Source organism: Dipodomys merriami, unplaced genomic scaffold, assembly GCF_024711535.1.
Source record: "Dipodomys merriami isolate MVZ:Mamm:240054 unplaced genomic scaffold, mDipMer1.0.p SCAF_7, whole genome shotgun sequence".
In the NCBI taxonomy this organism is placed as follows: Eukaryota; Metazoa; Chordata; class Mammalia; order Rodentia; family Heteromyidae; genus Dipodomys; species Dipodomys merriami.
The window spans coordinates 72,256,179-72,269,725 of record NW_027206290.1 but is presented as its reverse complement, the minus strand read 5'-3'; the positions used below and the strand labels follow the sequence as shown (position 1 = coordinate 72,269,725).

At 44.8% G+C, this 13,547-nt stretch overlaps 1 protein-coding gene across 5 annotated transcripts in view; it reads right to left on the bottom strand.

Moving 5' to 3' along the window:
- The window catches only part of Cep250 (centrosomal protein 250), a 60,756-nt gene extending 48,865 nt beyond the window's left edge, over positions 1-11,891 (bottom strand). For 3 of the 5 annotated variants that reach the window (XM_070007152.1, XM_070007148.1, XM_070007151.1), the window contains exons 1-5: positions 11,605-11,737; positions 3,250-3,534; positions 2,145-2,201; positions 488-570; positions 98-263 (exon numbers count right to left, since the gene is read on the bottom strand). In XM_070007152.1, coding sequence (XP_069863253.1) covers positions 98-263; positions 488-570; positions 2,145-2,201; positions 3,250-3,432 — 489 coding nt within the window. In that variant the 5' untranslated portion in view covers positions 3,433-3,534; positions 11,605-11,737. Of the gene's footprint in view, positions 1-97; positions 264-487; positions 571-2,144; positions 2,202-3,249; positions 3,535-7,272; positions 7,368-11,604; positions 11,738-11,872 lie in introns of those variants that run through there. The other 2 variants (XM_070007149.1, XM_070007150.1) reach the window with 2 other exon arrangements.
- Positions 11,892-13,547: the final 1,656 nt, after the last annotated feature.

The window sequence follows — 13,547 nt, the reverse complement described above, 5'->3', positions numbered from 1 at the left end:
GCTCAGTTTCCACCAAGTCCTGAAATTAACCCCTTCTTGCACTGACCAGGGCAGTGCCAGACTGCATACATATCACTCCTTGCACAGTTCTTCCTACCTCCTGTTCCATCTGCCACTGGTTCTCCTTCCTTATTAGTTCATCCTTGGCCTGACTCCAGTCCACTGTTAATTTTTCCACATCTTCTCGAAGGGCTTTGTTCACCACATCAGCTTTTTCCATGTGCAGCCGAAGCTCAGTGTTCACCTCTACTAGACTCTCACACCTGTACCGGGGCGGGGTAAGAACAAGTGCAAAACAAAGGTCTGGTCCAATGCTTGTCCCTCTGGGAAATAAGATGACAGTGGAATTTGTCCATTGCTAGAAATTAGAGGGCTAAGGCTGAAATCTATGGTTCTATTCCATGATAGCATTCAGAAGAAAGGTTTCCCATTGACCTTTTCCACCCTCTGGCCAAGCACCCAAGTCATAAAATTTGGGGTCCATCACCTCTGTTGCTCCTCTTCCAGGCGGATTAGCAGCTGTTCTAGGTTTGGCTCCTCCATGCATTCCCACTGCCGAGGGATTGGTCCCTTAGCCAGAGAGAGACATACCTTATAAACCTTTACAATTAAAACTAAGGCCAATTCCCTAATGCCTTTTTTTTTTTTTTTTGCTGCTCCTAGGGCTTGAACTGAAGGCCTAGACAACTGTCCTTGAGCATCTTTTTGTTCAAGGCTAGTGTTCTACCACTTAAGCCACAGCACCACTTCCAGCTTTTTCTGAGTGGTTTCTTGGAGATGAGTCTCAGGGACTTTCCTGCCCAAGCTGGCTTCAAACTGCTCAGCCACCTCAGTAGCTAGGATTATAGCCATGAGCCACGAGTGCCCAGCTTCCCTGATGCTGTCTACAGCAGCCCATTTTTGAAATTTTCTTCACATTGTCAACAATCCGCTTCTTTTCTCAACCACTGTGTCCTGGAAACAAATCCACTGTATTCTTTTCTCCAAAAGGAAAACAATAAACCTCTCCTAAAAGATGGCCTAAGAAGCATAAGATCTCTTTCACCAATATCTTGACTTCTTTTTTTTTTTTTTTTTTTGTCACTTGTGGGGCTTGAACTCTGGGCCTGGACACTGTCCCTCAGCTCTTCAGCTCAAGGCTAACTCTACCACTTGAGCCACAGTACCACTTCTGGTTTTTTGGTGGTTTATTGGCGATAAGAGTCTCACAGACTTTCCTGCCCAGGCTAACTTTGAACTGTATCCTCAGATCTCAGCCTCTTGAATAGCTAGGATTACAGGCATGAGCCACCAGCATCTGGCTGTCTTGACTTCTATTACACTAATTTTGGACCTTGGGAAATCACTTATCATCTTTGGGCTACAGTGTCTTCAACTACAAAACAAAGGTGATATCATTTTCCTCAGAAAGTTGAAGACTGACATAATTATATGATAAAGCCTAAAGGTGACTGGCCTATACAGAGTGGGTTCAATGTTTTAGTACCCTTCCTTTGAGAACTTTCCTGAGGAGAATGTGAGAAAGTGTCTTAGAGAGTTGGAACAAAGGCACATGGGTCTTTAAAGACCAGTCCTACCCAACCTATAGGACAAATGTATCAACAGAAATATGCTTTTGAATGCCTGCAGCGGCCTCTGACAAATAAACACTGACACCTGGTGGAAGAAAGATGTGGTCCCTTATATTTATTGCACCCTCCCATTAACTGCACCTATTAAATCCCCTGACGTATTAATCCTTAGAGAACAGAGGAACTGGAATCTCTCAGGTTAATAACTAAGAAGATCCTAAGAAAAGCCGGGCGCTGGTGGCTCACGCCTGTAATCCTACTCAGGAGGCTGAGATCTGAGGATCGCGGTTCAAAGCCAGCCCAGGCAGGAGAGACCGTGAGACTCCTATCTCCAATAAACCACCAGAAAACCAGAAGTGGCGCTGTAGCTCAAGTGGTAGAGCACTTGCCTTGAGCTGAAGAGCTGAGGGACAGTGCCCAGGCCCAGAGTTCAAGCCCCACGACCGACAAAAAAAAAAAAAAAAAAAAAGAAGATCCTAAGAAGATCAGATATCTCTAGGGCTAAAGATGGGAGAGACTTCTATTAAACACATACTGACAGCTCAAGGGAGCATGGGACTCAACCTCACTTACTCCAGTGGCTTCTAGCTGCCTCTCCAGCTCTTGGCACCAGCTCCGGTACTGCAATACCTGAGGCAAAAAACAACAGGCTCTGAGTTATTACAAACAGCCCAAAGCAAAGGCCCCCAGAGATCTTGAGCAAATCTGCTGTGAATAGAGAAAGCAGATTGTGATGGTGAGGTAAGATCCCGACATCCTATAATTGCTTTTGAGTGCTGAAAGGATCTAGGTCAGGGCTTGGAATGTGGCTTAGTGGTAGAGTGCTTACCTAGTATGTATGAAGTCCTGGGTTTGAGTCCTCAATGCCACATAAACAGAAAAAGCAAGAAGTGGTGCTGTGGCTCAAGTGGTAGAGCACTAGCCTTGAGCAAAAGAAGCTCAGGGACAGTTCCCAGGCCCTGAGTTGAAGCCCCAAGACTGGCAAAAAAAAAAAAAATTAGGCCTGACATAGTGGTATGTCCCCATAATTCTAGCAATGGATGACTAAGGCAGGATAGCCTATCCTGGCCTATGTAGTAAGACCCTGTCTCAAAATACAAGCAAGCAGGGCTGGGAAGGTGGCTCAGTGGTAGAGCGCTTGCCTTGCACGCCTGAGGCCCTGGGTTCAATTCCTCAGCACCACATAAGCAAAAAGAAAAAAGCCGGAAGTGGCGCTGTGGCTCAAATGGTAGAGCGCTAGCCTTGAGCTGAAGAGCTGAGGGACAGCGCCCAGGCCCAGAGTTCAGGCCCCACGACCGGACCCAAAAAAAAAAATAAATAAATAAAAAAAAAAAAAATACAAGCAAGCAGAAAAAAATAAACCCCAAATTTTCTCTCTGCCTCTGATATTGAAGAGGCAAAACCAGGGTGAGATCTTAGCTCTAAAATAGAACAAACCTGAAGAAACTAATCTGTGTGTACATCATCTACAGAAAGGACATATTTTTAACTCATAGAATATTTGTGAACATCCAAGGAGAAGCCATGGGTGACATCTGGGATGTCAAGGTACTCTCCTAACCTGGCTAGGTATGAGTTGTTTTCCCCTACAGCTCTGCGTCTTCCAGTCCTTATCCCACCCCAGTGCCCAGCTCTGATAGGTGCTTTCTTTCTCTCCCCAGAAGTGTAACTCCCTTACCTTGGCCTGTAGCTTCCTCACAAGGGTTGCTTGCCTTTGCTGGGCCTCCTGGGAGTTCTTCAGCTTCCTCCAGGAGGTAGCCTGGTTCTCTGCCATCTGCTGCTGCAGTGCCAGCACTTGCTCCTCCAGCATCAGCTGCAGTGACTGGGGCTTCATGTTCAGCCTAGGGCTGCCTGTCTCCATAGGGACAGCAGAGAGCAAGCTAGCAGGTCTTTATGCACCCAGAGGCTTTATGCTCCCAGCAGTGTCTCTAACATTGCTGTGCCTCTTTGACTTCCTCTTGAGCTGGGGACCAAAGTAGATAAAAGAATTGGAAGGATTGACTAGATGACACAAATATACTCAGCAAACATTTTTTAAGCCTGGTAAATCTGAGTTGGACAAAGTAAATAGATTCCTTTACAAGAAGACTCATTAGAACCTTTACAACCCTAAGGTGGACACTAATCTCTAAGAGAGGGCTGTGATGAGCATCGTATTTCCCAAATTTAATGTACCAGGAAAAAGTTCCCAAGGCTATTGTACTAGACTAGGAGCCCCTGGTTTGCTGTTGCATCCCTGGCATCTGGCACAGTGACTAACAGGCATTTACTGAATCAGTGAAGGTGGTATTAAGCCTGGCAGGCGAGATAGAAAAATAAACAATTACAACACAATGTGGCACGTGTAATCATACAGACATCACAGGACAGCATGGAAAACAAAGGAAGGGCACATCTTCCAGCTTGGGGAGCTATAAGCTATATGGCTCATCACCACCATAGTTCATACTTGATGGTTCTGTGGGGCAGTGGCTTTGCCCAGTGTATTACATGCTTTTGTCTTCACAAGAATTTTGAAACCTTCCAATGCCCTCTGATCATGTCATTGTTCATACTATTACAATGGAATCAATGGAAGTTTATCAATTCAGATAGCTGGCATTTGGTAGATGAACAATTTGAACACAAGTAATCTGGCTCCTAACAAAGAAAAGGGGAGAGTGGCATTTCAGGCAAGGGATTCAGAAAAGAGAAGGAAGGAAGCAATTGTAGCAGGATGGCAACTATTTCTCATCTGTCAGGAACTGGGCCCAAACAGAGCAACTTGCCACCAAGAGGTAGTAGAGGCCAGCCTGTGACCTTCAGATACCCATTAGTTCCCTAATGGTAGCAGAAAAAAGTTCTGGGTGCTGGTCCAAGCTCTGCTTCTAATAGGCATGCTACTGCCCTTTTAGTCTCCTCATTCAAAAATCAGAGCTTTATGGCTATATGACCTACAAATTTCTTAGGCCTCTGAAACACACAATTTCCCTATAAGACAGGTGATAGAATAGGGGAGCTCTTTCATGTTATTAACCTTAAGGTGCTCACCAAGAGGGTTAAGGACTAGCTTTACTTCCAACTACTGGTTAAGAAAACAGGGCCGGCCATGTGATGCACATCTGTATTCCCAGTACTGGAGAGGCAAAGGCAAGAGAACATTGGTTTCATGCCAGCCCTGGCAAAAGTTAGCAATCCTCTATTAACAGGTAGTACACATCTGTTGTCACAGCTATTTGAGAAGAAAGGAGAATCATAGTTTAGATGAGCCTAGGAAAAATTAATGATCCTATCTGAAATGAAAACTCAAAAACAAAAGGACTGGGGAGTGTAGCTCAAATGGTAGAGCATCTGTCTAGCAGTGTGACGTCTTAAATTCAATCCCCCAGTACTCGCTCACCCCTCCTCACCCCAGCCCAAAAAAGAAATTATTTCTGGTCCTTTGGAAAAGCAGAATTATCTACTTACTGACCCTTATTCGATATGCCTGCCACAAGGCAAGGTGCTGAGCTGCAGTTAAACAATGCCTGTCCCCATCAGACAGGGGAGTACTCTCTAGTTCATTCTAGCTTCCTCCCATTATACTTAGAGCAGATTTCATCAGTGCACTGCATAACTGTTTTCCTTATAATAGAATCATAGAGAAAAACTCAATTTGGTAATTTACAATAGCTTCTGGGCAACTGAATGTACTTGAGTTCTCAAAAACAGTCTTGGGCTGTAACAAAGTAGGAAGAGTACAGGGGAAACAGTGAAACAAGTTTGGGCAGAAAAGTTCCTGAGACTCTTATCTCCAATTAACCACCAAAAAGCTGGAAGTGGAGCTGTGGCTTAAGTAGTAGAACACCAGCCTTGAGTGAAAAGCTATAGCGCAGAACCCTGGTCCCAAGTTCAAGTCCCAGTACTGTCAGAAAACAACTCAGTTTCTTTTCTGCTCATGGCTGGTGTTCTACCACTTGGTAGTGGACTGGAATAAAGTGGAATGAAAAAAAAAGTCACAAAGGTACCAGGACTCTCTGCTTGCTCTTCTCTCTCCCTCTTTCTGATCACTTTCTCTGAGGGAAGCCACATGCTCTGCCCCATAAAGAAACCCGAGGGTGAGGAACTGGGAACTCTGCCAACAGCCCTGTGAGTGAGCCATCTTGAAAGCAGATCTTCCAGGCCCAGCTAGTCACTGAAGACACACACACACACACACACACACACACACACACACACACACACCAGTCACTGAAGACACACACACACACACACACACACACACACACACACACACACACACACACACACACACACACACACACACACACACACACACACACACACACACACACACCACACACACACACACACACACACCCCAGACTGCGGAATCCTAAGCCACAAACACACAGCTAATGGGTTCCTGGACTTCTGATCCACAACAAGTATGTAAGATAATACATGATTTTTGTTTTAACTACTAAATTTTGGGATAATTTCTTGCACAGCACAAAAAACTAATATATTTGAATTACTGCAAAAGCTTCCTGGATAGAAGTGATGCCTCCTAATTTTATTTTTCAAGATGGTAGTCAGAAGGTCTTTTTAAACTGTAAAACAGAGCTGGGTGCAAGTGTTTCAAGCCTGTAATCCTAGTTACTCAGGAGGCTGAGATCTGAGGATTGCAGTTTGAAGTAAGGCTGGGCAGAAAAGCCCCCCCCCCCCCCCCCCCCGTGAGACTCTTATCTACAATAAACTACTCAAAAAAGCCAGAAGTGGTGCTTTGACTCAAGTGGTAGAGCACTAGCCTAGAGAAAAAGAGCACAGGGACAGACAGCCCCAAGACTCCAAGTTCAAGCCTTACGACTGACAAAATAAATAAATAAAAATAAAATGTGAAACAGGCTGGGCACTGGTGGCTTGTGCCTGTAATCCTAGCTACTCAAGAGGCTGAGATCTGAGGATCACAGTTTGAAACCAGCCAAGGCAGGAAAGTTTATGAGACTCTTATTTCCATTTAACCACCAAAAAACCAGAAGTAGTGCTGTATCTCAACGTGGTAAAGTGCTAGCCTTGAGCTAAAGAGCTCAAGGAAATGCCCAGGCTCTGAGTTCAAGCCCCACAACCAACAACAACAACAAAAGCAAAACAGGTGATGCCACTCAGAACCTTCTAACTAAAATCTTTATAATGACCTCTATACAATCCTAATTATTTGACCCCAGCCCCAAATGACTTAATTCCACTTCCTACTCCTCTGTCCTTTCCTCAAACCCCTCCGGGCACTCAGCCCTCCTAGCTCTATGTGCTTAGCACACACGATACCCCATATCCCACACACATTACAGGGCCTTGCCCACCCCCTCCCTACTTATCCTCACAATTTACTCCCTCTATGCCTTCACATCTGTTCAGGTGTCACTTCTTCCCTAATCACTCATCTGAAATACCACTAATGCTCTATACACATTGATACTTCTACTCATCTTGCCACACTTTATCCTTAGCTACATGTAATAAGAAGATATATCCCACTAGTATAAAAACATTGTTCTACTTAGCGCTGTGTTCTCAGCTCCCAAAACAATCCCTGGCATTTAAGAGGTGCCCACTGATTATTTGACTGATGTAAGGCCATAAGGTAACATGATCCATATTATCATACACAGCCTTGCAAAACACTGACAGTTCTATAAGCATTCAAATAGCAGAAAGAAGCCAGGTGCCCAGTGGCTCATACCTGTAATCCTAGCTACTCAGGAGGCTGAGATCTGAGGATCAAGATTCGAAGCCAGCCCAAGCAGGAAAGTCTGTGAGACTCTTATCTCCAATTAACTACCAAAAAAGAAAAAACAAAAAAAAGCTGGAAGTGGAGTTGTGGCTTAGTTGGTAGAATGATAGCCTTGAGCACAAAAGATCAGGGGCAGTGCCCAGGCTCTGACTTCAAGCTCTGGCACCCACACACATATACACACACAAAAAAAAAAAAAACAAGAGAGATCATGTGTAATCTGTATAGCACTTTATCCAAATAATCATTTGCAATCTTCATTTTAAAAAAACAAAACACCTTAGGGGCTGAGAATGTGGCTAAGTGGCAGAGTGTTTGTCTGGTGTGCAAGAAGCCCTAGATTGGATTCCTCAGTATCACATAAACAGGAAAACGCTGGAGGTGATGCTGTGGCTCAAGTTAGAGCTCTACGCTCTAACCTTGAGCAAAAGAAGATGAAGAACAGTGTCCAGACCTTGAGTTCAAGCCCCAGGACTGGCAAAACAAAACAACCTTAAGAGATTATTATTCTCTCTTTTTTTTTTTTTTTTTCCAGTTGTGGGGCCTGAACTCTGGGCCTGGGTGCTGTCCCTCAGCTCTTCAGCTCAAGGCTAGCGCTCTACCACTGGAGCTACAGCGCCACTTCTGGCTTTTTCTGCTTATGTGGTGCTGAGGAATCGAACCCAGGGCCTCATGCATGCAAGGCAAGCACTCTACCACTGAGCCACCTTCTCAGCCCAAGAGATTATTATTCTCACATTCAAAAAGACTGATTCCAAAAAAAAATGGAAGGGGTAAAAAGATCAGTGGAAAGGCAGAGACTGAACCCAATCTGATTACAAATTCTATACCTTTAAGGTTAACTGAGTCCAAACTAACAAATTATATAATATCAGAGCTCTGAGAGGCAATTCTTATTTTTTTAAATCAATAAAAATTAGGTAGACCAATTTAATTTTTTTGATATTTCACATGTGTAATTGTGGAAGAGCTATTAACAAATTTCAGCATCAACTGCCAACTCTGTATTCATGTTTAACAATAAATAAATAAATAAATAAATAAATAAAAGGCTTCTAGGCCTTTTTAATACAGGCCAAGTATCCTGTGGCAAAACAAATGGTATTGGTGTGGGAAGATTTGAGGGTGCAATTTGAAAGGAATTAAGATGTTTTATTGCAACTGATGTTCAGTTGGCAAATAACAGAACACAAACATACACTAAATGGCCATCATGGTTTTCAACAATCTGTAAAAATAACTCTGAAGGCTGAAACTAGTAAGACAATATACCCAAAAGTGGTGTTACTGATAAGATTTGATCCTAATTTTCTAAGGTGCAGTGGGACATAGGAAAGAGATGGGGAGGGCTGGCAGTATATACTGTTTGAGTTGGGACAGTGGCTCACATCAGTTCATATCCAGATCAGGATACAACATCCCAAACTGTGGCTATTAAGGACCAATAACTTCATCAGCCATTTACTAAGTGCCAAGAGTGGTCTATAGGAATACACCGGGATTAGGTGGGAGAGGATGAGACAAAAGCAGGAAAATGAAGAGGGGGAAATATATGTGAAAATTGTTGGAAGCTGCTTTGGTAACCACTTGGAGTTCTTTCTATAGACTACCATCACCAGACAATAGTTTTAAAGCTCAATTTGAAGAGATAATACAGTTCAGTTTTGATAAGACTATTTCCAAGAATACAAGTCTGACTGAGTAAAAATATCAATAAATATTCGGAGGTATATTTGTGTTACAATAAGTAAAAACAACAATTAATTGGAACTGTTGAATTAACACACAGAGACTTTAATGAAGAATGCCTTGAATAGTCTTAAGACATATTTAGGTCAGCAGCACAGGATAACTAAATAATTTATAGACTACAAACATGTTCCTTCCAATTCACCAAAAATGGTTATATTCCAACTTTCCAAGAACTATTTTTTTTTCAAATCCACACTATCAAAAGTAGAAGCTAGGGGGTGGGAAGGTGGCTCAGTGGTAGAGTGCTTGCTTTGCATGCATGAGGCCCTGGGTTTGATTCCTCAGTACCACATAAGCAGAAAAAGCTGGAAGTGGCACTGTGGCTCAAGTGGTAGAGCGCTAGTCTCAAGCTCAAGAGTTGAGGGATAGCGCCCAGGCCCACCGGAGTTCAAGCCCCATGACTGACAAAAAAAAAAGTCGAAGCCGGGTGCCGGTGGCCCACGCCTGTAATCCTAGCTACTCAGGAGGCTGAGATCTGAGGATCGAGGTTCAAAGCCAGCCCTGGCAGGAAAGACCGTGAGACTCCTATCTCCAATAAACCACTAGAAAACCAGAAGTGGCACTGTGGCTCAAGTGGTAGAGAGCTGGCCTTGAGCTGAAGAGCTGAGGGACAGTGCCCAGGCCCAGAGTTCAAGCCCCATGACCGGCAGAAAAAAAAAAAAGTAGAAGTTACATGAACCAAGTAATTTCAGACTTAAGCCAGTTTTCATAAGTATTTGTTACCTCAGTGTTCTCTAACATCAGTCCACAGCAAACAGGATGATTCTAACCATGAGCCATTTCTCAAACCACAGCTCTAAAGAGAAATGGATGATGCTCATCTTATCAAAATGATGCTCTAAGAGCTAAGAATGTCATTAAACTCAGCACTGAAGTACATCAACAACCAAATACACCAAACTCCCATCTCCAGCACCAATAATGGAAGCTAAACAATTATACTTTAAAATGCGTCACAGGTCTTTCCTAATGGAAAATCCTGAGCTTTTTTTGGAACACTTTAACTTTATAGAAGGCAGGTTGGCTTAATGAGAAAACTTACTTTTACTAGAGACAACCAACAGTCTTTGATTTGGGGCACTTATTCTTTTCATAGACCCCTAGCCAGCTTTGAGGTGGATTATTTAGCACTGCATTTTAAAACTCAAGCAGATGTCAAGTCATTTGTCATAATCTATAGGAGTCCTCTTATGGTTAGAAACATTATTTCTCTGATCTTTCAGATACATTATTGTCTGATGCGAGAAGCAATTCTAACATGGTGAAATAATGACACCCATGCCTGCAGCTTTCTGAAGACAGGAAGGCAGGATGTTACTGAAGGAGCACAGAACAAGCCCCTTCTAGCCTTAGGTTTGTTATGAAGTCACTCATTAATGTGGGTAACATCAGTTCTCTTTTCTAAGCCTTCTAACACAATAAAATGAAAATCATCATCTTCACACATCAATATAACAGCCATTTACTAAAACCAAAGGCTAGCTAGTGAATTTATCACCTTGTCCTGTGGACAGGTTCCAGACCCTCCCACTAGTTCCATTCGTTGATCATATTACTTGATCTACAAGCGCCTAGGTTTCTTCAAATGCAAAATATGAAGACACAGAATCCACGAAAATAGATCATAATAAGAATTTGATGGACCTATGCACGCATTTAGTAACATCTGACATTGTGTGACTATTCAGTTAATGTTAACTATTATTACTATCATCATGCGCTAGACCCTGGGTTAAAAAAATGAAAAAAGCAAAGCATAAGTCTGAGCAAAGACAGTTCAGGGCGTGAAAGAGGGGCAGGAAAAGTGACTGTGAGATGGACAGAAGCTGAGAGAGGTTCATTGCGCCTGGAGGTTCCCAAGGAGTGACACTTGAGTCCTGAATCATGGGTCCAGTACTGAGAAGGGGTAAACTCTGGTAATTCTAAGGCCGGATGATTGCGAGTGAGTTCCAGGACAGCCTTGGCTACTCGGCAAAAGCGAAGGGAGGGGAGAGGAAGGAAACGGAAAGGAAGAAAAGAAAAAAGCTAGGCGTAGCGGTGCTCAGCTTTAATCTCAACTATTCAGGTGCAGGGGTTAGGAGGTAGTTGGGAGGATCCTGGTGAGAGGCCCGCCCAGTGGGGTGAGGGGGGTGGAGGGAAGCGGGAAACATTATGAGTTCAAACACCAGAGGGACAGACTTTCGCACAGATCCGGGGCAGAGGGGTACAGACAAGGGGAGCTGCAAGGCTCTAGGGGCTGGGGGGGGGGGGGGGAAGAGGGCGGGAGAAGCGGCCCCGCGGCCCCACGGCCGGGGCTGCTCGGCTGCGGAGCCCAGGCGTGAGGTCCTCGTTCTGCGCCCAGTGGAGCCCAGAGCGGCGGCGGTGCACCGGCGAGGCCCTGGGGGGTCTTGGGGGCTCTAGGATCGGTTCCAGCTCCACACACGGCCTCAGAGACCGCCCGGGACCCAACGCGAGGCCGTGGCCCAGGCGGGCGGCCCCAGGCCGTTACCGAGCACCCCCCCCCCCCCGCCTGCCCCGGCCCCACCTCACCACGACCGGCGCCCGCGGATTCCCGGAACGCTCCGCCGCCAAAGAGCGGCGGCAGCCACGGCGAGGCCCCGCCGGGGGCGGGGGGCTGGGGGTCCCGCGCTCAGGCCCCGCCCCCCAAACTCCCGCCCGGAGCCTTCGGGACAGGGAGGGGAGGGGCTCGCCCCGCAGGATGACGCACGCCGCTAAAGCACGGCCTCCCGCCATGTTGGGTACTGGCAGGAGACTCCCTGGAAAGGTTCAGAAGGAAAGAGGGGATTAGATTTAAGACCTAAGATTCCTCGCGCGACGTAGAGACAGCCCGAGTCTCTGGATTCCAGGAAATGGACGACCTGAGAAGAGGGAAAGCCGGGATCTCACGCATGCCTTTTGGCTTCAGAGTTATTTACTGCTCATGCGTAAATCCGATTGCGCTCCAGATGCGCCTGCGCAGTACTGCGCGCTGGAACCTCTGTGCCATTACGAGGAGGGCGTCCGCCGCGCCTGGTTCCCGCAACTAGATTTCCCCGGGGCGACCAACTCCGGGATTTACTCTCTTACTGATCCTGATGTCGTTAATCCGCGTCAAGCGACACAGCACACAGCATTTAATTCGAGTCGTTTGGAACACCAGAGATTGGTTCCTAGTCTCAATGGCCTAAATGTGACTTTCACAGAATTTCGTTCTGTACTTTCTTTGAATTGAACCTCCCATCAACCTACATCTTCCACTCAGTGGCTCTCAATTTTTAATAGAGGGTGAACCTGAGAATGCAACACTTTTTTCCCCCTGTGTACAAAGGTTTGAATTCAGAACCTTGTGCTTGGTAGGAAGCCTTTCGAATGTTTGAATAATACGTACAGCATTTTTGGCTTTATTTTTTTAAAGATAGGGTACCTCTTTTTGTTGTTATTGTTGTTCAGGCCAGCCTTAATCGTGATTCTCCTATTTAAACTTCTTATGCATAGCTGAAATGCAGCGGTGTGTACACCACACCTAGCTATTGATTAAAGATGGGGCTTTTAATAACTTTTTGCTCTAGCTGTCTTGGAACCAAGATCTTTCAGATGTCTATTTCCCAAGTAGCTAGGTTTGCAGGTATGAGCCATCATCACCTGGCTGGCACTTTGTTAAGAGTTAGGTTGTATGTTTCTCAGATAAAAACTTCTTAAAAGCAGACATGGGAATTGTCTGTGCAAGAGTGCGTACGATTGTCTCTCATTGTCTAGGTACAGAGTGTACATCAGGCTCCCCAAATCCTGTAGTGTTCTAGGATCATTTGGAATAATAGAGTATTCATAATTTGGAACTCAAGAACACTATGGGAAAAGATTAAACAAAACACAAATACATCCCTGGCTATGCTCAGATCTGTCTGATGAACCAGACTGGGGAGAAGGCCTCAAAGGAAGCTGGGATGGAGAGGGATATTATATCATTTGAATGATAACCATCCTTGGTCCCCAAGTAAACTGGGCTTCTTCCTTTACATCTAAATTCTATCACTGAGAATGTACCTTATATCCTAATTATCAATAGGAGCCTGTACTCCAGCCTTGTTCATTGGTTTACATTCTTCCTAGCCTATGACAAGAGGCATCCTGAACTGATGCATAGGGTTTTTTGTTCCTTAATTATCTGTGTGAAATTTCAAAGTATGATGCTATATTAACACACTACTCCCCACAAGCCTAAAATCTGCTTGAAAATTCTTTAACTCTTTATCCATTGCAAGAATACAAAGTACTTTCCAGGCAGAGTTGTGCATACCTGTAATCTCAGGTTGAATTATCATCATTTCTGCCTGGGAAAATGCAGCAAAAAGAGATAACCCAAGTTGTGGTGGCAGACCCAGAACAGTGCTGCTGTGTTGGGTTGGCAATACTTTCTGTAGGCTGACTGCAGGCTAAGAGCCTATAAGAGTACACCCTAGGTCTTGTTTAGTAGTGTATCTCAGAAGGGTAAA